At 40.6% G+C, this 24,786-nt stretch overlaps 1 protein-coding gene across 8 annotated transcripts in view; it reads right to left on the reverse strand.

Annotated features, from left to right (window-relative positions):
• The window catches only part of LRBA (LPS responsive beige-like anchor protein), a 558,473-nt gene that overhangs the window by 175,393 nt on the left and 358,294 nt on the right, over nucleotides 1-24,786 (reverse strand). For all 8 annotated transcript variants that reach the window (XM_048847356.2, XM_048847351.2, XM_048847357.2 and 5 more), the window contains 3 exons: nucleotides 22,415-22,517; nucleotides 18,493-18,608; nucleotides 15,704-15,816 (listed from right to left, as the gene is read on the reverse strand). In XM_048847356.2, coding sequence (XP_048703313.2) covers nucleotides 15,704-15,816; nucleotides 18,493-18,608; nucleotides 22,415-22,517 — 332 coding nt within the window. The remainder of the gene's footprint in view (nucleotides 1-15,703; nucleotides 15,817-18,492; nucleotides 18,609-22,414; nucleotides 22,518-24,786) is intronic.

Genomic DNA, 24,786 nt, shown 5'->3' on the forward strand with positions numbered 1-24,786 from the left:
CTGAGGCAGTGGAAGACAGGCACCCTTTGAATACCTGGGTTTCTTTCTTTGTGGGCATTCTGATTGTTAATCCCAGGAGCAGGATGTTGTCTCTGCTCTACTGGAGGCGATACTTGTCAGGTTTCCTATAAGGGGCCAGAGTGTAAATCTCTAAGGACTTCAGCACTTCCCTTGAGTCCTGAGGAAATAGAGTGCTTTCATTTTTTTTCTGGAGGGAGAGCTTCATTCCCTCTAAGGGCAGGTCCTATATGGTGTTATGTACCTTGTGTGGTATGCCAGATGCCTGGAACCACAAGGCCTGTCTTGGTGACTGCTACATCTATAAATTGAGGAAATAGTATTTGGGAACCAGGACCTGGGAGTTCGCCCCCTGGATAGAGTGAAGTTGATAAATATGCTTTGTGCCCAAAGAGTCCAAATTTATTTTTATTTTTGTCTTTACATGCATCTTTCATAAACTTCAATTTTTCATGTACTACCAAAACAACCAGAGATCCTGAGTCTGGATGGGCATAAGAGTGTTCAAGGCCCTTTGGGGCACCTGATATCTCTTCTCCACTCTTTTCACAGTGGGAGGAAGAGTGGCCAGTGTTTGCCACAATCCTTTGGCCAGTTCCAGGATCCCCTCTTTAATAGGGAAGTCAATATTAGCCAGCATTGTGGTGCTCAAGATAACAAAGAGTTGATGGAACTTCTCTTTCCGATGTCTCATAGAATATCAGGGTTGGAAGGGACCCCAGAAGGTCATCTAGTCCAACCCCCTGCTCGAAGCAGGACCAATTCCCAGTTAAATCATCCCAGCCAGGGCTTTGTCAAGCCTGACCTTAAAAACCTCTAAGGAAGGAGATTCTACCACCTCCCTAGGTAACGCATTCCAGTGTTTCACCACCCTCTTAGTGAAAAAGTTTTTCCTAATATCCAATCTAAACCTCCCCCACTGCAACTTGAGACCATTACTCCTCGTTCTCCACAATGTGTGACGGGAAATCCTGAAATGCTTTAAAGCTATTTATCACCAGTGCCGGGACTGGTGTCATTGTGTCATCCGGCAATGAGGACAATTTTTTGAGTGAAGACAGACAGATCTCTCTTGCTCCTGGAGGGTCTCTTTGGTTCAACTGTGGGTGGTTTGGTTAACGATGCCACTGTGGAATCGGCTCGCCTCCTCTTTATAGAAGTGTGGGAGGGGGATCTGCTCCTGGATGTGCCTGATGATGGTCCCCAGTAAGGCCCTGATGTCCAAGGTGGCATGACGTATGGGGGTTGGCCTGTTTGAGACTAGTGGCACTCATGCCCCATCTGGGACAGGGTTCTGAATGACAGCTACCTGGTGCCCTCTGTGGTGTAACTGTCTGAAGGGATCGCTACTCAATGCTGGCAACTAAGCCTACTTTTCCTCTTTGAATGGTGGTGCTGTCAGATGGTATGACACTGGGGCCGGTTCCAGTGCTGGCCATCTCTTCAGCACAGGAAACAACTCTGGAGGTCCCTGGTAACTTTTCTTCTAGATTCCTCTAGCATGTATCTTGGGACCTTGGTAGGGTCCATCATGGTCAGCACCAGGTCAGCACCAAGTCTTTCATTCACTGTGCCATTCCCAGGCTGGGCGAGGACTCAGATGATCTGTCCTTTGAGGAGTGATGTTGTGTCTCCTCCTTCTGGGATTCCCTTCACATCTGAGCAGTATTTGGGCTCCATCTGTCTCCATGAGTGAGCATCACCTTTATTTATAGGGATAGGTATTGATTTTACTGCCTGGGGTGCTAGCACAACAGCAGTCAGTGCAGGTTCCAGAGCTGAAGCTGTCAATACTAAGGTTTCTGATGCTGCAGATTTCGCAGATGTTGAAGTGGTCAGTGTTGAAGTCTCTGGCTCGGAGGGTGAGCTCTCCATATTCTTTTCACTGCCCAATCCCGGGGTGTGATGTATGTGCAAAGGAGCACTGGCTGAAGTTGGTTTATTAGGCTTGCCTGAATAGCAACAGTCACCTCTGGGTCTGAAATGACCTGTATGGAATGTTCTGGCAAATGTTGCTTGAGCCAAGCATCCCTGAATTTGCAGAACCTGACAGAGAAGGACTTGCACACTGAGCACCTTCTGGGATATAGCTCTCCCCTAGGCAGAAGAGAACTTTAAGGGTTTGGCATTTGCCATTAGATGTGGCAGTTGTCACGAGCCCCTTGCTCTGCTGTACACAGAAGTGTTCAGTGGAGTAGGAGTCTCTGGTAACTTTTCTTCCCTTTTTCGGGAATGGGGGTGAGGAGATGGGAATTGTCCAAATAAATGGAGTGTGAAGATGAAGATTTCTTCACAAGTCTCCAAGAGAAGAAGTGGGTTAGGCATTTGCTAGATGTCATATTTCACAGCCACGAGTGGTAAGAGGGAATGAAGGGAGGGTCACAGCTGCTCCAACCTTTATGCCCTCACACAGGAACATGAGGAAGCACAGGGCACATGTGCAGCTCTGACTGATACTGGTGTTCAGAAGAATTCGACCTCATGCACATGAGACACACTACACCTATAGTGGGATTGACACTGACATAGCATCAAAGAGAAATGTCCATTATTGAAGTTTATGCTAGGACAATGGGACAGGTACAACTTGTCACCAAAAAATCTATTACTTCTCGTCCAAGTATACTTTTCTATCCGCGGCTCCCACATACCAATTAAACACCTCAGTTCACTGAATATGAAAGCTATTTGTTGCTTTTGTACACTTGGATGGAACAGAAGTTATTGCACCCACTATAAAATACAAAAATTGCAGATATCTAAATAAGATGATTTATCCCATACTGCATGAAAATGATTAAAAAAAAGAGTAAAACATTATGATGTACACATGCACCTGAAGTGAAGACATATGGGGATTTAAGAAAGCTTTAATAATCCTCCTCTAATGAGGTAAATTTATAGTCTTACAAAAGTAGTGTGTACTACATAAAGAAGTTATCAACAGCACAGCTTACTTGTGCATTAAGGATCTTAAACACACTTAGGGTGGATTTTCATCCATAAAGAGTTCTCCTTTGGTATCTCAGAATTTTCCAAGTAGCAGTTATTTCTATATTCTCTCTCTATCCCAAGCCCATGGGCACATCACAATTTATTGCCTGAATTGAAGGAGGAAAAGGAAAAAATGTACTTTGGGATGATGGAAGTAATATAGAAGATGGGAATCATTCTGCTGTAAAACACTATATGCTACATAAATAAAATATGTACTGCTTATAAGTAAAATATGTAATGTCCATTCCTAACCATAATTGCCTCTTAAGAAATAAACACTCAAGTTGGAGCGGAATAACTGAAGGGTGGTATGTTGCTGGTATTTGTCAGGAGTATTCGCAACACTGACAGTAATATTAACCACAATCCATTTCAGTTGCTTTGGTTTATCATTGTGTGACTGATGTTCGAAACAATGTCATCAGAAGCTGCTTATATAAAGTGTGGGTTTAACCTATACATTGCAGTTATTTAAATCTGTACTAACTGTGCAGAACTAGTTAATATATAAACAAGGCCATCACCTAGGTTTGTCAATCAAAGTGACAAACATTTAAAGTTATAATATTTAGGCATGGATACAATAGGTAATAAATATAAACAGTGTACTATACATACTTTAGTGCCAAAAAATAGAAGTGTTTTGAACATAAATCCACTGACTGATATATTATTTCGTATTTTAAACTACAATTATTTCAGTGCATTACTCAAACTAACACTATAAATTCAATAGTGTAGATGTACAAAACAAAACAAAAAAGGTAACTAATAACTTCTTATGGACCAATAAATTTTTTACAATATAGAAGAGGTCAAAAATATCTCTTCTTCAGGTAATCTTTGCCCAAAGCTTGCATTTTTATTTGTTCTGCTGTTTTAACAAAAATTTACCTTGTTTATTCTTTTATTTTTTGGTATCAAAATACAACTTCAGAATGTTTGTAGTTATTTGTTAAAACCATGTGAATGTTAAATGAAAAGTGTTACTAGAACCCCATAACTTGAAATATTTTCAAAAGTCTTTAACAGTTTAAAAGTTCATAGTAGTAAAAAATAATTTATGCTTTGATTTTTAATCTTCCTTCCCAAAATTGAAAGAATGACATGTTGTGTAAGATCCATAATGTACTGTCTTCCCACATTATCTTCCATTAAAATAGCAGTTATTAACAATATGTTGCTGGTTAATGTTGTTTGATCAATTACTGTGAACCTACCACCAGAGAGAAAGAAAACATTCAAAATATAACCTATATGTGGGCCATAAAGCTAGAAACATCTATACAGCAACCAAAATCTGAATTACTGCATCTGTGACATATAGATGGCATATTCATTCTTGCTGTATCTGTTGCAGAGCACACCAAAAGCACTGGCATTCATCAGAAACAGCACTTAAAATTTAACAGATAAAGAAGTGTTGTCTGATCAACAGCAGTTAAGGTAAAGGAAGATGCATGTTAGGTATATACATACACACGCTATCCAAATCGTGAATGGGAGACAATGGCAATAAATCATCACTCAAGGGTAAAATGTTACTAAGAATTTAATATGTTGCCTGAAAGTGGGCTTACAACATGAACAAGACTACTTTTACTTTTTCTGTTTTAATTAACACATTACTATCTTCCTAGATAGCATGTCTATCTGTTTTATTATCCTTTGGGATTATTTCTTATAATATTCTCAAATGCTTATGCCCAGGATAGTTAAGAGGTATGCCTAGTACTCAAGGCATCCATTCCCTTTGGACTTGTATCATTTGGCCATCCAACCAGGAAGAGAAAATGGCTAAAAAAATATTTAACAATCTTCATCATCACTTTCACCAAAAGTAAACAGACCATACCATCACTCAATGCATAATCAAGAGTGATCCCTAAGAGCAGTGTTTCCCAAACTTGGGACACCGCTTGCGCAGGGAAAGCCCCTGGCGGGCCGGGCCAGTTTGTTTACCTGACGTGTCCGCAGGTTCAGCCGATCGCGGCTCCCACTGGCCGCGGTTCGCCACTCCAGGCCAATGGGGGCTGCGGGAAGCGGTGGCCGGTACGTCCCTCGGCCTGCGCCGCATCCCACAGCCCCCATTGGCTGGGCATAGTGAACCGTGGCCAGTGAGAGCCGTGATCAGCCGAACCTGCGGACGCGACAGGTAAACAAACTGGCTTGGCCCGCCAGGGGCTTTCCCTGAACAAGCGGAGTCCCAAGTTTGGGAAACACTGCCTAAGAGTGATGGGGCCTAGTACAGTGCCCAGCATAAGTTAGAGTAGCTTTAGGGTTGCTTTAAGCTGCAATGGCAGCTAATAGCCTCCAAAGGGACGCTAGCTGCCTATTCTCAGAATACGCTTCCTTCGGATACAACCCCTCTATACTGGAGGAATAGTGACTGACTGTGCTGACTTTATGCTCCTTAGGGATTTTTCCATACTTGAGAAGTCCTCAGCTACCCAGTTTGGGGAGTTTTACAATACTTTTATGCTGGAAAAGTAAAAAAAAGACCCTCAGGAGGCACAACCTTACTCATTAGGTCAATGCTGAAATGGAAAACAAGTAAGCATGATGGACACATGACAATAAAATGAGATCTTTCAGTTCTCTGACCACGGTTATAGAAGCACTGGCCATGATGCCATTGTTAAGGATATGTTCCATTTTGCACTTAAATGCAGGGATTCAACTTATATTTTATTAAGAAAAATACACTCTATCCTTCCCAAATTTACAGTACTTTAAGTACAAAATGAATTTTCTGAGAATGTACAAGTAAATCTGTCAGTTTATGAATTAAAGACTAATTAAAAACCAGGCCCTTTAAAAAATTTAGTATTTTTGCCAGTTTTTTCTTTGTGCCAAATTATCTTAATGGAAAAACAGACATTTTCCATATAGTTAAAATTAATAGAAATATTGAGCATATGGTATAGTTGAAGAAATTAGGTTATAATTAAGAAGTTAATAATGACTGATATCAATTTCTATGATTATATAGGCTACAGAGAAGTTCATGTAATTCTTGCATTTGCCTTTCTAGCATCAGAGGTAACTCAACCAATCACCACCTTTTCCTCTGTAATTAATTTGCATGAGAATAATCTATTGGTTGTAACAACTCAGTGGTATGAGAGAGACTGATCATGTGCTCTGATGAAGTGAGCTGTAGCTCATGAAAGCTTATACTCAAATCAATTGGTTAGTCTCTAAGGTGCCACAAGTACTCCTTTTCTTTTTGCAGATACAGACTAACACAGCTGCTACTCTGAAACCAGAGTTCTGAGTGACAGAGTAGTGTCCAGCTGTCACTTCTCAGCGCTTGAAAAGTTTCTCATGGCACTTCTACCTTGGCTTCACCACAGACTGAGGTGACACTTGTAACACTTGCCACAGGGAACCCAGAACAATAAGCCACTGTGTCACTGCTCCACCTTAGCAAGAGAAGGCATTGCTGGAGCTTAAACTATATGACAGCTCCTTACTATACTCTGTCAACCTTACCATCAAACTCCCCAAGACTCTGCCTATCTAAACTTTACCTTGTACGTAACAGTCAGTGAACTCTAGTTCTCAAGTTCCCCTAGACATCATTCTGTAATATCCAGTCCCTCCCGCTGGACACTCATGGAAATTAAGTCCATTGCATCCAAAAATACAGTATATACAGACACACACACAGGCCTGTTAGCCCAGCTAAGGACACGCACTTTGCCTTAATACACAGTACTGAGATGCTTTATAGTAAAACTAAGAATAAGTATATTAATAAAGAACATAGATTTAAGTGATCCTAAGCAAGAGAAAAATAGAGACAGGTATAGTTAACAAAAAAACAACAACAACAAAAAACCCCACACTTTCTAGTGTCTAACTTTAGCAAGTTACAATCTTTCCCTAAGCATCTTTCTCACTTACATCAAGCTACAAGCATGTCCAGCCCTTCAGGCAGTAGGATCCACCATTCACAGAATCAGTAGGTGCTGATTTCTTTGTCCTTTGTGATGGATAATAGGAGAGTCCCTTTTCTTCAAAGTCCAGAAACCCTTTGAAATGTATTCTTTGAAAAGTAACTCTAGAAAAAAATCCACTCCCCTGCTGCTTGTTCAGGCACCAAGTCCCTTCCTCATCCTCAGGTAGTCTGGTTTTGCAATTGGCTTAACCACTTTGTTTACTCTAGATATAAATGTTTTTTCATTGTCCTTCACTTGTAATCAAGCCAGGCAGACAGAAATCTACATTCCTTTGTCAAGGGCAGGCTTGTTTATCAACTGCTTCCAAAACAGATCTCCAGAAAATATACATAACTTTATTCACAACATGTACATACATCACACAACAGGGTGACCAGATGTAAGGGACAAAATATTGGGACACATGAGTGAAGCAAAAAAAAAAAAGCAGCCAGAGTTACCGAAGCAAAAAAACCCAAACAAACAAAACACCTTCGGAGCGGACAAAGCTGCAATATCAGGACAAATGGCATCCCGACTGTGCATCGGTCGGGATGCGGGACAAAGAACTAAAAATCGGGACATCTGGTCACCCTATTACACAATGATATTTCTTTCAGAGTAGCAGCTGTGCTAGTCTGTATTCGCAAAAAGAAAAGGAGTACTTGTGGCACCTTAGGGACTAACAAATTTATTTGAGCATAAGCTTTCGTGAGCTATACTCACTTCTTCGGATACATTCAGTGGAAAATACAGTGGGGAGATTTATATATATAGAGAACATGAAACAATGGGTGTTACCATACACGCTGTAACCAGAGTGATCACTTAAGGTGAGCTATTACCAGCAGGAGAGTGGGGGGGAGGGGAAGAGAACCTTTTGTAGCGATAATCAAAGTGGGACATTTCCAGCAGTTGACGAGAATGTCTGAGAAACAGTGGGGGCTGGAGGGGGGAAATAAACATGGGGAAATAGTTTACTTTGTGTAATGACACATTCACTCCCAATCTCTATTCAAGCCTAAATTAACTGTATCCCGTTTGCAAATTAATTCCAATTCAGCAGTCTCTTGTTGGAGTCTGTTTTTGAAGCTTTTTGTTGAAGAATTGCAACTTTTAGGTCTGTAATCGAGTGACCAAAGAGACTGAAGTGTTCTCCAACTGGTTTTTGAATGTTATAATTCTTGATATTTCTGATGCCACCAGTTTTTACATGACATCTTACAAGTCACTGTTTGGCTGAATATTTTGACAACAGTGTGTGGAGTATGCCCTTTGCCAGTTGACATAAGTGGCTCTTAGGTTCACAACACTGGCAGGGAAAACTGGGACAGGAGCACTACAGTGATATAATTAAGGGAAAATATGATAAAAATCAAATGCATCTTTAGAAGTCAATTCAATTTAATCAGGAATCTAAAATATTTAAAATGGCTTAATCATAATCACATGATTATTGCATGGCATCACTGCAGTGCAGAATTAAGCTTGTTTCAGTGCTTTAACTATGCGTTTCTTACCTCAGTATGTTTGGATTTCTTTTAACTATACCCTTAAATCTCAATTTTTGGGGTTTATGCAGGTTGGTTTTGAAATAATCATAGAATCATAGAATCATAGAATATCAGGGTTGGAAGGGACCCCTGAAGGTCATCTAGTCCAACCCCCTGCTCGAAGCAGGACCAATTCCCAGTTAAATCATCCCAGCCAGGGCTTTGTCAAGCCTGACCTTAAAAACCTCTAAGGAAGGAGATTCTACCACCTCCCTAGGTAACGCATTCCAGTGTTTCACCACCCTCTTAGTGAAAAAGTTTTTCCTAATATCCAATCTAAACCTCCCACACTGCAACTTGAGACCATTACTCCTCGTTCTGTCATCTGCTACCATTGAGAACAGCCTAGAGCCATCCTCTTTGGAACCCCCTTTCAGGTAGTTGAAAGCAGCTATCAAATCCCCCCTCATTCTTCTCTTCTGCAGGCTAAACAATCCCAGCTCCCTCAGCCTCTCCTCATAAGTCATGTGTTCCAGACCCCTAATCATTTTTGTTGCCCTTCGCTGGACTCTCTCCAATTTATCCACATCCTTCTTGAAGTGTGGGGCCCAAAACTGGACACAGTACTCCAGATGAGGCCTCACCAATGTCGAATAGAGGGGAACAATCACGTCCCTCGATCTGCTCGCTATGCCCCTACTTATACATCCCAAAATGCCATTGGCCTTCTTGGCAACAAGGGCACACTGCTGACTCATATCCAGCTTCTCGTCCACTGTCACCCCTAGGTCCTTTTCCGCAGAACTGCTGCCTAGCCATTCGGTCCCTAGTCTGTAGCGGTGCATTGGATTCTTCCATCCTAAGTGCAGGACCCTGCACTTATCCTTATTGAACCTCATCAGATTTCTTTTGGCCCAATCCTCCAATTTGTCTAGGTCCTTCTGTATCCTATCCCTCCCCTCCAGCGTATCTACCACTCCTCCCAGTTTAGTATCATCCGCAAATTTGCTGAGAGTGCAATCCACACCATCCTCCAGATCATTTATGAAGATATTGAACAAAACCGGCCCGAGGACCGACCCTTGGGGCACTCCACTTGATACCGGCTGCCAACTAGACATGGAGCCATTGATCACTACCCGTTGAGCCCGACAATCTAGCCAGCTTTCTACCCACCTTATAGTGTATTCATCCAGCCCATACTTCCTTAACTTGCTGACAAGAATACTGTGGGAGACCGTGCCAAAAGCTTTGCTAAAGTCAAGAAACAATACATCCACTGCTTTCCCTTCATCCACAGAACCAGTAATCTCATCATAAAAGGCGATTAGATTAGTCAGGCATGACCTTCCCTTGGTGAATCCATGCTGGCTGTTCCTGATCACTTTCCTCTCATGCAAGTGCATCAGGATTGATTCTTTGAGGACCTGCTCCATGATTTTTCCAGGGACTGAGGTGAGGTAATTTCAACATCCCTGTAATATTTTTTAGCCTTCAATTAATATGTACTCATAATCAATTCCATTTTAAGGTAGTTTTTCATCTAGAAAGCATCAATAAAGCGCTTATTACACAACTAAAATTCCTTCAAAATTACTGATTCTTTAACTTCAAAAGAGTTGTCAAAATATAAAAATCTATGTAAGATTATGTGTCAATCAAACATTTCAAGAAAGAATACAGTTAGCCAAATTAAGTTAGCTAATTAGTCAAATTTATCAATTCCATTGATTAATATTATAACAGCACAATATTGCCTCTACATTGAGAATGGTTTAGTTTTGCACTTGAAAGATTCCTCCCTATTTGTTTTGTACAAAGAACAGAGTACATCTTCTCCTAAATTTACAGCACATAATCTGTAGTCAAAGACTGACTTTTCTTGAGATTTTCAAGCAGATCGGTACTCAGTTAATTAAACAACTTAAAACAGGACAACATAGGATAAAAGGAAAAATAAGATGTTTAAAAATATTTTCTCCTGTGCCTCTCACCTTTTTTAGATTCTTTTTGCTATAAACTGACTGGTTCCTTTTCCTGTACACTTACCATATAATTAAAACTCATCATAATGAATATACATTTGAAGAAATCAGGTTGCAATTAACTCTCATTTTTTCCTCCAACTTCCCCACTAAGTTAACCAGTTTCCACTACCCAAAATGGCTGCCTTTTACTCCATATCACCAGTTTTGGGTACCAGGAAGCAATTTTTCCCTCCGAAAAGGTTGGCAAGATGTCTGGTGGGTTGCTTTCCCTTCATTGCAGTTCCCTGATGACCCAGTTTTAGAGTAATAAGGAATAAAAAAGATAACAATTTTAAAGTACTAAGTTCAATAAATTGAGTTCATAAGAGGAAGTTACTCACCTTGTGCAGTAATGATGGTTCTTCGAGATGTGTGTCCCTATGGATGCTCCACTGTAGGCGTCTGTGTGCCCCTGTGCCTCTAATCGGAGATTTTTGGTAGCAGTGTCCCATTGAGCCCGTGCATGTGCCCTCCCTCCCTCGTGATCTGCCTCGAGGCTATTTAGCACTGCACGGGCGAACCCCACTCACTTCTTTCTCTACCACAGAGCCCTGTAGAGCAGTGGTTCTCAAAGCTGGTCCGCCGCTTGCTCAGGGAAAGTCCCTGATGGGCCGGACCAGTTTGTTTACCTGCCACATCCGCAGGTTCGACCGATTGCGGCTCCCACTGGCCACGGTTCGCCGCTCCAGGCCAATGGGGGCTGTGAGAAGGGGAGCTAGAAATGTAGGTTCAGGGCTAGAAATCAATCTCCTTGCTTTAGAGCTGGTCCTAATTTCTGTGAAGTAGGGCAAGGTGACTTCTGAGAGGCGTGACAGGTGTATAGATGGCAGCTGATGCTGTAAGGTATCATTATTCAGGCCCTCGACCAGCTCATTCAAGTGCTTATAAGAGGCAGTTTGAGATGTCACAGACTGGAGTGCAGACTGTTCCTATTTTTGAGCCCTGGTCCTCTTACACTGTGGCTCATAACAGCACTGAGATGGTGCGTATTGAGAAGATTGTGACCTGTGGTGCAGTTGAGAGGTATATCTTCTCTTCTGTCCCACCATGTAGATTCCTAAGGAGTGTAACGTGGTCTGAGAATCCTTCAGGATGTGGAAAGAAAATCTGTCTTCTCTGCAGAGAGTTTGGCCCTTCAAACTGGAATTCTGTAGCTCTTTGGGCGATATAGAGAGGAGTAGCCAACACAAAAAAAAAACACCACAACCCGCCTCAGTACCACTGGCATGGAGACTGGGTGGGCAGCTGTAACAGCTACATCCAGTGCTGTCTCTAAGACCAGTCTGACTACTAACTGACCATCTCTAAGAATAGCCTGAATCTGTTCTTTTTTTGTTTCCAGTAATGTTCTGGAAACACACTAGGTTTCCCATAATTAATAAAATTTCATTTGGCCATGTCAGTTTGGTAATTTATGACTCTAAACTGTAATCTTGTTGACGAATATGCCATCTTGCCAAGCCTGATCGTATGGAGTTGACTTGGCATTATGTTGCTTGCTTCATGCATTAACCACATCCACTATGATGGAGTTGGGTTGCAGATGTTGAAAACAAAGTCTGCCTCTTTGGGTAGAGATGTAGGGTTTTTGTTGTTGTTGTTGTTGTTTTTGTTTTGTTTGGTTGGTTTTTTTACACTCTGTTGCTGCTTGGTGCGATGGAGGCTGGTGTCTGCCAGATGAGTTTGGTAGGATCTAGAATCACTTCATTAATTGAGAGGACAATTCTACATGAGGAAGTGCTGTGAAGAATTTCCACCAACTTGTGATGTGTATCTGCCACCTTCTGTAGGGGAATCTGCAGCTCATCTGCCACCCTCTTGGTAAGATCCAGAAAGTTCTTAAAATCTTCACCTAGTGATGAGGGGTGGGCAGCACAGCCTCATCTGGGAGAGATGAGGAGAAGTGTGCTGAAGGGGAAGCATCCTCTTCGGGTTCTTTTTTCCTGTTCCGAAAAAGCTCTCTCCTGCGCTGACTCAGGTGCTCTGGACAGCCAGGGTGTAGCAAACCATCTGGTGGATTCTCCCCGAGAGATACTGTGGATGATTGTGACATGTGTGTATGTCGCCCAAGAATTACAATATGGTCTTGGGGGGGAGAGGGAGGGAGGAAGGCAGGCATGGGCGGTGGCCTTACCTCAAGGGGCCCGTAGCATGATTGTAGGTTTGTTGATGGAATTGGGAGGACCCTTGTAGTGGACCATGATGAGCGGCCAGAGAAATGATTTCCTCCTGGCCGGCGTCAGATTCGTCAGGGTAAAGGTGGCGCTGACTGGGGTATTGGAAGCATACAGCCCGGTGTCAAGAGCGATTCTGGGTGCTGGGATGCGCTCGATACCGGGGTTCTGGTACCAAGTAATGGGGATTGTGGTTCTTCCCTAATCATCAGGTCTCCAGGGTACCAGAGCTCACGCAGTACCATGGGTTCATTTGGTACCACAGAGTGTCCGTGTTATGTTATCAGTACCGATAGTTGGGCAGAGCACTCCCTAAATGAGAGTTTTGCTGTGCCCAGTACAGAAAGTTTGTTGGTGCCACTATTTTAGAGATGGTACGGTAATTGTCCCTCCCTGGGTCCTGAGGCCACAGGTCTCCAGAGCATGTGTGTTACCATGGGCTCATGTGGTACCACAGAGGAGCGTGTGTAGCATGTTGTCAGTATCAATGGTTGGGACGGTGCAGAACACTTCCTAGATGAGAGTTCTGTTGCACCTGGTACCAAAGGGTTTCTCTGTGTCACTCTTTTAGAGATGGTATGGTAATTGTCCCCTCTCCTTAAGGGGCAGTAGGGATTCCAGCCTCAGAGCATGACTGCAGAAGCCCTCTCCAGGGACCAGAACCGTTCCACAGAGCAGAGCTCACAGCAAGAGGTCCATTTTCGGGTGCCTGCTTCAGAGCTGCTGGTATCTACCAAGGTGGCCGCTTTTACTCGGAACCATGTGTTTGGATCGGTGCCGAGATGGCCACACTGGCAAACGCCTCTGGCTGGCCAGTTGCTCAGAGGAGCTCTTTTTACAAGCCTTTCCGGGGGGAGTCTGCTGGTGGCTTCTTTTTTTTTTTTTTTAATTATAATATCCCAAAGGAATAAAATAAAATAATCACTAGCCTAACTACTTTTAAGGAGAACAAAGGTAAAAAAACAAACACTACTTATGCTAATAACACAGATAAGGAAGGGAGGACTTCTCATTCTGTCTGAGGCCAAAAGCATAGAGAAGGAAGTGAGTTGGGTTCCCCCATGCAGTACTAAGAGGCAGACCAGAGGGAGGGAGGGCACATGTGCGGGCTCAATGGGACACTGTTACCAAAAATCTCTGATTACAGGCGCAGGGGCACACAGACATCTACAGTGGAGCACCCATAGGGATAATACTCAAAGAAGAAGAATAACTTCTGACTACTATCCAGTACAGGTCAGAGGCTCAAAGGCACCAGATCCCAGGGTAAACATGAGTAAGAACCTATGTAGTAACTCCTGGACCCTATTAGCTTCCAGGAACAAAAAGGAGACCTTAATTCGTAGCAGTACACCTCTTATGTGTACTGTCATTCCTTGTACAAAGGACAGAGGGTTAGGAGGTAGTCAAATCCTAGCAGTTAGAGGCCTACTCTGAATGCTGCTAATATGGCATTGTTATTATTTATAATAATTTGTATTACATAAGGGCTTTTAATAGCACACTGAATCCAAGTAAATATCTGAAATTTAGGATCATGAGAAGGTGGGGAAGGAGCTGGCTTAAAGTTAAAATGTTAATAAAGTTGTGGAATGCCATTTTAAATCCATCCCTGAGTTTGCATTTCATTCTCCTGAGTGTCATAACTGAACATCATTTTTTCCCGCTAGTATTTTTCCAAATTGGCAGTAGTGTATAATTTTGGCATTGTAGGTCGGAGTAATATAAGAAATATTTCCCAAGAAGTTTTACTGAAAAATATCTATAAACTTTCACATTTAGAAAAATCTTATGGAATATAAACATCAGCAAGCTAAAATTAGAATTTAAACACACACACACACCTCACCAGCTGAAACTCCAGCAATGCTCATATGTGCACACGAAATCATAAGGTAAGACCTCACAGAATCCCTCAATACTTACTTCTTAGTGTAAATTTCTAAATATAATAATGGGAGCAAACCATACTAACTGTTCTACAAGTAAATTAAGTGATATCCAGCAGTGGCTATGATCAGAATCATCTGACAGAATTCTTTTGAAGACATGACAAAACTTTGTTGAATGAAGGGCAGTGGATAATGGAATGGTTTTTACCTAGCTCTCACCAAGACATTCAATAAACTAATGCACTAGCAATTTAAATAAAATTAGAATGTTTTGAGTCAGTCCTATGAAACCAAGACACACAGAAAACCAGCTTAGGATACTATACTACCATATGGAAGTTATGGTCTAGTGTATGGAAGTTGCAAATAAATCATATCGTCCATGAGGCTGAAATAAATGGAGAGAGCAAGTATAAAACAAGAGAGATAATGACTCCACTGAATAAAGCTTAATGAGACCACTTTTGCAAAATGCAATATTGTACCCACATCGTTCACTTAAGAAAGAATACCTTAACAGTTTCAATCAAGTACAAAAAAAGCAGCAAGACTAATTTATGGGTATGGAGGAAGAGTTGTATGAAGAAAGGCATATCGAATTGACAAAGTTGTCTCTGGAGAGAAAAAAAGTTAGCTTCATTACAGTAGGTACTTATGGTACTTAAAGGGGACACCTAAAGGGACAGAGAAAATAGTTTATTTACACACTGGGAATAAGGATGTGACCGAGGAAATACTTAAGGCATAACACCATCACAGGATCTACCAACTAAGAAGAAGGGATTTTCATCAAAAACACAATGAATGGACTTGGCTGATCTTTAGTCCTTACCATCCATGCTTTTCTCTGTTTGTGTTTCTAACTTAAAAAAAATGTTCAAACTAATTGCATGTATGTTCTATAACTGAAGGCATCTTCTATTGAAAATAGTCTTAAAATGGTATCAGTGGAAACTATGCATACCAATAACTCATTTTCCCATAAAACACAGTTGGTCCTCTACCTATTAGCAGTACCTGTGCGTAAATATGATATTCTGCTAATGGTTGTGCATTTAACAGTATTAATATATCTCACAAATATGGAAAAAGATATGTACAAAAAATGTAAGCTAGTGTGACAGTTACTGAAAACTTATCATCTCTGATGACAAATACCTTTGACAAATCCCTGAAGTTGCTAGGAAGCGTAAGATCCAACTCTTCTGATTCATAGTTAGTGATAACCCAGGGGAATACGGGATACTGATTTAAGTCATTGTAAGTACGTCCTGGTGAAAACAGAAACACCACTTTATTTAAAGGCAATAGAGTTAAACAAAATACTGACCCTGAAGATATGATTTATTATATAATTTGATAACCACCACAAGAAATGCTTTTTTATTATAAATCTTTTACAATTGCAATGTCTGAATTTTCTTTGTTGAAAAGGATATGAAAAAGTTTTATTGGATTGCCAGTATTCCATTTTAAATATTGCAGTTCATTCAATTTTAATTGTCAACTCTCTTGCACGCTATAAAAAGTGACAGTTAAATGCATTCGGTTTTATATGTATCATTTTATTTTTTGGTTTTTGTACAGATCTATAATCTAATCTCCTAGGCTACTCTAAACTGAACTGACTATAGGAATAGAAAAGGCCAATGACCTTTGTGCATAGAAATAAAATGGCAGATTCTCCATTCCAGTTGTGCAACACTTGGGTGCACTGGAGAAGGAAGAGGTGCAGATCTTAGATTTTGAGCTGCATGACACTGGCACAAGATAAAGTCACATCCACCAACTTTCCATCATCAGAAAGTTCACATGAATAAAGGGAATTCTCCACTGACCATATGAACACTTAAAAACAGACTGGAAAATGTGGCCTGAAGTATTTAAGTTTCATTTCTACATTTGTGCTTAATTTAGTCCATCAGTTGAACTAAACTGGTGAAAACAAAATGTGCTACCAAAATTGTTTCTAGTTCTTTTTTTGATGGATACATTGCAAAGTTTTAGATATGATATTATGTTTATATATCATGAAAGTATAGTCTTTGCTTTTCATTGAATCATAAAAGTTAGATAATTCAAACCATCTTCCTGCCAATGTAAGATTCCTTCCAACAATACATTTTTTAGTGTTTTGTCCAGTCTTCTTTCAAAAGTCTCAAGTGACACGTTTCTACCACTTTCCCAGGGTGAGTATTTCACAGCCTAATCTATCTCATTGTCAGGAAATGGTTCCTAATACTCAGTCTAAATTTTCTTTTCTTGGTTTTATCCCATTACCCCAACAATAACACAAATACACCACATTACATATTCTTCCCAACGATATTTACACATTTAAATATGTATATAGCTCTATTTCCTTATTAATCATTCCCTTCAAAGTCCCTAGAAAATTATTTTTGTTCTTCTATGAACTCTCTCAACTTCGTTAATCTCTTTCTTGCAGAATGGGATGCTTCACACAATACCACCTCCAGGTTGCCTCGGGAAGGAGTAGGTGTACATTGGTCAGGATATTGGAGCTTCCAGAGCCCATTCTTATAGACAGGCACAGCCCGGTCCATAGCCAAGCTCCAGATTCAGGCCTTTTGCAATGCCACCTTGCCTGATGGGTGTAGGTGTGTGTTTAATAAACGTAAAGAGAGCCTTGCTACCCCAAACATGAATAGTTTAGCCTTCCCTTTGTTCATTATCTTTTTTACTCCTTCTAGGTTAAACAACAGGTATCACTACCTCACTTTGCTCTCTCGATATTTCATTACAACCCCTCTCCTCAGCAGTAAGGATTCTGGTGCATGGAATCATTCACTGGATGCGAAAAATTTGTGTCATGGATCCCAAGCTAGTTTGCCTTAGGAAAGGGTTCAACTCATCTCATTTGGATGGGAAGCTTGCAATGAAATCAACTCAATCCTCTTATTTATAAAAGCTGCCAGCATCTTGGCATCTGTGAGGCAACGATTAATTAAGGACAGACTGATTTATGAAATGTGCTTTGTAGGAGTTGAGGTGTTTATTCCTAGCCATTATTTCCATACTATCTAGGTCTGGGGCTATGCTAGCAGGTTTTTCAGTGTAGCCTAAGCCACAAATAATGGCGATTGAGAATTGAGCGGTTTCATAATACTTTGAGAGCAAGATATTTGGGAAAATAATATTCCACATAGTTGTCCCAGCCTGTGTTCTTCTAATGATGTACTGTTCTTTTATCCCTGACAACTTACTTCAGCATAGTGTCTTGCATTAAGTCCTGGCTGGAATCTACTGGAATGAGATATACTAAATGAAGCATATACTAAGCGTAGGTAAGCAGTATTTCAGACACTAGAGCAGGGGTTAGATCAGCTCCCTGATTGAGGAATAAATCAACTGTGGGAGGAGATGATTGGCCTCCCAGGACTGCAGTGGTTGTGAACTTGGCAAACCCTTTCCAAATAACAATGACATTTATTGCCCATGGGAGCATTCAGTCTCTCCAACTGAGTGTTCATGATTCATCAACAAACAGGAGATTGCAGTCATGTTTAGACATTGGGATTAGGTGAGCCTGTTTTGTCATAGGTAGAGCTAGATAGTTTTGAGAGTATTGAAAAAAGAATGGTAATAGTAAAGAGGCCACTATCTCCTCCCTGCCTTTCCACTGCTGCCAGGACCTTCTGCACTTTCGGCTACCCTGTTCAAGTTGAGTTCAATGTAAACTTTTCTACCTCTGATTATAAAGAAAATGCATTTTAGGGGTACTTGGATCATCACTGAAATATTTTAATCTGAAAAAAAATATGATCTATAAGCTGCATGGGAAAAGGTCTATTTTTAGAAAGTTTACACATAGGAGTGAATCTAACAGTGAGTCATTATCCTCATGTTCTGAAGAGACTGTGCTACCAGTAACTGATCCACTAATATTTTCCTTTCTGAAGTAGAAAATTGAAGGAGTACATTACCAGCTATGGTGTTTAGAAACATCAGATATTCAAAGTTTGAAATTTCTCTGTGCTGCCACCGCTGGGTCATATTGGAAGCTTTGAAAATCTGGCGTGGACTAGCCAAAGAGATGCGTCTGGAAAACAAAATCTTTACAGTGAGAAAATAATATGAAACCTTTTAAGAAGGCTGGAATCCTCTCTTTTGTACCTATCTACTTTTATTGCAAAACAGAGGAACACTCTTTTTACTTCTGGATTTCATGGCTGTGAAACTTTGGAGAGGGATCATATAGAAATATGAATATTTGAGTGCCTAAATTCTTCTTATGGGAAGAATAAGTACACCTAAATTGTTATATCATATATAGCATATAGACTATTGTTCATATTTTAGTTTATGATTACTAGATGAGAACAGGCTTGGGGCTTGTCTACACGGCATATTAAAGAGCGCCAGAAGAGTATGATTTGTAAAGCCTTCTGATGTTAACATGAACTAGTTACCTTTTAGAGTACACCAGGAGGTTCTACACTGGGCAATTATAGCACAACACGTTAGAGAGCTTTACAAATCAGACCCCTCTAATACACTTTGTGTAAGGGGACTGTTGTCCCCTTATTAACATTAGTGGGGATGTTTTGGTTGGCTAGCTCCCAGTACTAAAAGGGGAAGGGTCAATGGGAAATCAGGACCCTGAGACTGACAATCCCCAGGTACAATGGGGAGAGGCCAAAGCTCCAGGTCAGCCTGAATGATAGGCCGGGCAGGCTAATCAGGGAGTCAGGAGGCCGGGGATGGGGGGGGAGGGTGGGGGAGTCCTGTCTTCCATGTAAGCTGAAATTGCTTGGGTCAGACAGAGTGGGGCCAAGCTAAGGAGAAAGCAGGGGCCCAAGCTGAACTGGGGAGCAGAGCTGTGCCAGATTCAGAGGGATCAGAAAAGCAGCCCAGAGAGAGTAGACTTGCCCTGGGAGGAGAGCTGAAGCAACCAGAGCCAGAGGGGCCAGAAAAGCAGCCCACAAAGCAGGTCAGTGCTGGGAGCAGAGTCACAGAAGCAGCCTGCAGAACAGACTTGTCCTGAGAGGAGAGCTGTGGCAACCAGAGCCAACGAAGCAGCACAGGGAGCTGGACGCAGAGCAGCAGCAGTGCTGAGACAGAGTAGTGGAGCTGGGGCTGGAGCAGTCCGGAGCCGGGTGCGGTGAGCAGCTGGAGAGAGTGAGGGGGGACCCTGGGCAGTGGGCCCAGCACAGGGAGACGCCTCAGCCAAGAGGCTCTGGAGGCCAGGCTTGGAGGGGGATCATAACCCCAACAGGGTGGGGGTGACATTGGGAAGAAGGGTCCTGCCACTTAGAAACTGAGAGCATGTGGCCACCACTGGAGCAAGTGTCCAACCCTCAGCACCCCTGCAGCACAGCCAGGGCCTGAGGAGGAGGCCTGGGACCTACAAGGAACAGACTGTGAACTGCCCTGACATTTCAGAGACACTGTTTGTAATGTTCCCTGCCACAGAGCGGGGTGATGTGTTTTCCTTTAACCTTTCACATTTTTCCTTATTCCTTTTTAAACTAATTGTTGATTAAATAAAATTGTATTTGATTTAAATCATACGTAATGATCAGTGGGTCAGGGAAGTGTCCAGTGCAGAGAGAGTATCCTGGAGTGGGGACACCCTAGCCCCGTCTTAGGTGACCACAGCAAGGTTGGGGGTCAAGCCCCCCCAGGAATCTTGGGCCCAGCCTTGTTGGGTTACAAGGACTCTGCCAGACAGGAGAGTGGAAGGGGAGTCCTCGAGGGCAGGGAAGGCTCTTGGTAAAGGAAGTGGGAGCGAGGACTCAGATCCTTTCGCTAGCACACCTCCCTGGGGTAGTGCAGAAGCCAGGAAAGTTCCCCACAATAGTGAGACCATTCCCCCGCTTACATTTGCAAGGCAATTCTCCCTATAATGAAAACAGACCTTAAATCAGATGTAATTTACACTGAAAAATGCAACAACATGTAACTGTAGGCATGTTTTATCTTAATGGTTAAAGTGCTATGTTAGATTTGTCTGGTGAAGGTCCAGTTGGTATTTTGGAGATTTCTAAAGTTTATTTTCATGGTTTTATAACCTAAAGAGAACAAAGGACTAAAAATCATTTGACAGCTGGATATTTTCATGTGCCATGATCTGAATTCTTGTGAATGTTAAACACAAACCTCTATAGTTGTGCAAGCTCAACCAATCCAAGAGGTTGAAATGTGTTACATCTACATGATTTATAGAGGTGGTAGATTATTAAATAAGAAAATTATTATATGGCATTTTAAAAATTCACCTTAGAATAAAGCCATCTTTTGGTGTCTGTTTCTAAGTGCCTTGAGAACAAAAGACAACAATCAGATGAAGAAAGGACTTTTATTATAAAATCCACTCTCTTGAGATTTAAATGCTGAGCAACTTTGGGGATTTAGCCATAAATAACTCAAGCAATTAAACTATTGGAGTTTGATGCCAGATTTCTTGAAGTTTGAGAAAGAATAGAAAACTATTCCCTGGAAATTATAAATCAAGCAGAGAAGGGTTGATCCCAAAATTCCATAAGATTATTCTATTCATAATAAAAACATCTGCGAACTCCAGCAGTACATTATTTAAGAAGAATCTAGAATTAGCCTTTTCCAGTACCCATTAAACAGAATAACTGTGGCTCACGTATTTATTTGTGCTACTGATAAACTATTAACAATTTATATTTTATCAATATTGTTATAGTAAAAGTATTACATTAAATTACAACTGCATATGCACTAATTGTACCTTTAAAGTGGACACATTACATTCAATTTTTCAAGCAGTAAAAACCAAATTCTTAATGAAATATCACAATTTAATTCCTAATTTTCCTTAAAGCATGACTGTATAACAGTTGTTACTGTTACAGATCAGATTCAACTGTTACAGATCAGATTTAAGAGACTGGAGGACCTTTTCTTATCACTGTGAAAACCATGTCCAAAATATTTATCACCACTTCATTTCTTCCCATTCATACATGAAACAGAACAAAACTACAGCATTCCTAAATTTGAAGAAAGAACAGTGATACAATTAATTCAATATTGCCATTTCTTAAGAAAATTCTTAGAAAGTCTTTTTTTTTTCCTAAAGTTTACTCATTGAAAGTGATGGAGTAAAATAACTGATTATGACTAAATACACCTGTAAGCAGATGATGGAACCACTTACTTGGGACCTAATCCAATTCCCATTTAATTGAATGGACAAGGGATCGTGCCCCTTTGTTTCATTCAGAACATTCTTGATAACCCAGGCCTAGCCCCTTCTAAAAGGTCAATTGGGCAGATTCTGGAGTAGTTTTAGGATGCAGACAAATAGCCTGAAATCACCAAATTCACTTCACCTGTAACCTAAGGTAAAGTTTGAACTTTGGCCTCCAGAGTTGCACCAAATGCAAGTGCACCAAATGACTACCTCAGTCTTTCTTCAACTCATCCACTGCTATACAGTTGCATAGTTTCCTACTGATGAGAAACTGCCATTTTCAGCTAGGCTGAGGTGTCGTGGAGAGTTGAAGGATGTCTCAGTCAACCTAACATAATTGAAAACTGCCACAAAAGCTAATCAATCCTCCAAGCAGATTCCTACATTTCACAGAGCTGACAAGCATAAAGGGAAAGTGACTGTGTCTTAGCCAGTGAGAGGGCAACTTTCTTCATAATGTGACAGAAATCCAAAGCCCTCAAAACTCATTCTCTCTGGTCATATGATTATATAATAAAGATGAGCTCCGCTCTGCCTTTGAAATTCTGCACTGAAAATTCTAAACTGAAAGAACTGTGTACAGAAGGTGGGTTGTTTTGTGTTTTTAAACCATTTAGTTAAAAAAAGGAAGATAATTAAGAAAAATCATACTGTAGCTTATATCTTTCATAGTAAAATACCTGGTCTGTGGTAGCCCAAAGCTAGTGCCAATGCCAACACGTGGTAGACAATTAACCACTTTTTTTACTGTTGCTGGGTCTGGGAAGTTGAACATAACAGCAACTGTGAACAAACAGAACAGTTAGAACATGACATTGTTTTCTGTCATTTACAGTAGGCTTCCTGGCCCAATAAAACAATGTTGAATTCATGAGTATAAGATACAGCATTAAATATCTTTTCCCATAATATACTGTAAGTCAAATTTTTTATACATCATGAGTTATTTCTTTTTAACTTTTAAAACTGCATTTTTAGAGCTACTTCTAGTTGTAAACACTAGCAGAAGTTTCAGCAAATGCTGTCTTATTAGCATTAACATGCTAATAAGAGCATACATTACCTATAGCAATTTTTTATTTGAATATAATTGAAGTTATATTTATTCATCTCTATTTCCAGATTCAGCTTGGAAAAAGAAAAAGCATACACAGTTTGTATAGTAAGTGCATCATACACAACTGTGACTTTTGCTGGGAATTTTTATTTTTTTAAGCTAATTTTCCACTTAAGTGGAATTACCAAAGAAATATTTAAAGATTTTCAACAGACATTCATTCTTTTTTTTTTTTTAAACCTCCTCAGGAAAACCTTCATCAGGAAATTGAATTCTTCTTTTCTGAGATATCACATGGAAATAAAAATTAAAAACTATGTGATCCTGTAATGAGATCATCAGAGGTGGACATTTATGCCCACATGGAGTCCCATTTATAGCCCCAATCCAGCAAAGCATTTTGCATATGCTCAATTTAGATCCAAAAAGGACTTGGAGGAAAAAAGCAGCTCTGGCCCAAACAAACTACATGAACAAGGCAGCAATCCATACTAATGTATTATTATATCTTAAGGTAGCACCAAGAGGCCAACCGAAAGCAGGTTCCATTGTGCCAGGCACCTTTTACACACTGAATCAGACAGAGTCCCTGTTTCAAAGAACTTAATCAAATCTTAATCTAAATTAAAAAAAAAAACAGATAGAGGGTAGGGGGAAATGATATAGCATCATATAACATCATGTTAGTGCCACAAATATTTTTTGTTATTTAAATAATTTAGGTGGGTTTCTGTTAGAATGGGACTAGCCAAACAGAAAGACAAAAGAAGGGAGAGAGGACATGAGGAGTAAGTGGATGAGAGGAGTTGGAGTAAACAGCCAAACAGCATAGGGGAGAGAATGTCGAGAGTGAAACCTACAGAATGCCATCTGTTGACATCATCAGTGTCCCATGGTCTTTACTTAAAATGTTTCTGTAGTTGTTCTATCAGTTTCAGTCTCTGGCTGACTACTCCCTGCAGTTTCTTTCTAAGGCCACACAGCTAGGGGATAGGAAGGTGCCTCATAGGTCCTAGATCCTCATTATCTGACCTTAAGGAACTACACCTCTAGGTGTCAGACAGTATAGATCAGTCTCCAAAATTTATTTCTTTACCTGTCTGCTTAGAATACCAAAAATGTTTCCACCTGTGTGATGGTAATTTTTGTGAGGTGAATGCAAGGTTGCCAGGAATTGGACAGACCAACTTATTTCACATAGATCAAATCGCCATCATATGGTATGGCACGGTACATGGATAGATTCATACTGCTGACTTTGAGATGTAAAGCTCCATATTCTAGTACTAAATCCTTGAACTATGCAGGACCCACAAAGTGTTAAGATTTCTGAAAGTCAGCTGCACAATTTATAGCTGATACTACAGATACTGTAAAATGATTGTGAAACAGCTTTAAGTATGGGATTCTCAGCCTGGAGGTTGTGACTCCTCATTAGGTGTTGGGGTGGTGACTGATTACCTACCTTACTCTTCCCATATTGCTAAACAGGATCAGGATCATGGCTGTGTGAATAATCAAATTTTTGGTTTGGTGGCCAAAATAAACAAACAAAAGTTTGCTTTGGGTTGACCCAAAATGGGGAAAAAAAAATCCCTTTTTCCAGAAAAATGTCAAAGCTAAAAATAATTTTGCTTTGGGATAAACAAAACCTTTAGTCTGACTAAATGTTTTCTTTTGTTTTTGAGGGTTTCTAAACTTTTTTTTTATGTTTATGAAAAATACAGAATTAATCACAAACAAAAATAGGGCTTTCAAATAAAACAATGAAATTCTAAAACAGAAAGGTCAAACCATTTTCATGTCAGAAAGACAAAATGAACCATTCTGACATTTCCAATTTCTTTTTTTAATTCAACCTAAACAACTCATTGAAATACATCAAGATTAGCAAATTGTTTTGGTTGAACTGCATCTGCATTTTTTGGCCAAAAAAATAGATTTGCACAAAAAATTTCACCCAACTCTAGTAATGGCTAGATTGGTGGAGAGGAG

The sequence above is a fragment of the Caretta caretta genome, chromosome 4 (assembly GCF_965140235.1).
Source record: "Caretta caretta isolate rCarCar2 chromosome 4, rCarCar1.hap1, whole genome shotgun sequence".
Classification (NCBI taxonomy): Eukaryota; Metazoa; Chordata; order Testudines; family Cheloniidae; genus Caretta; species Caretta caretta.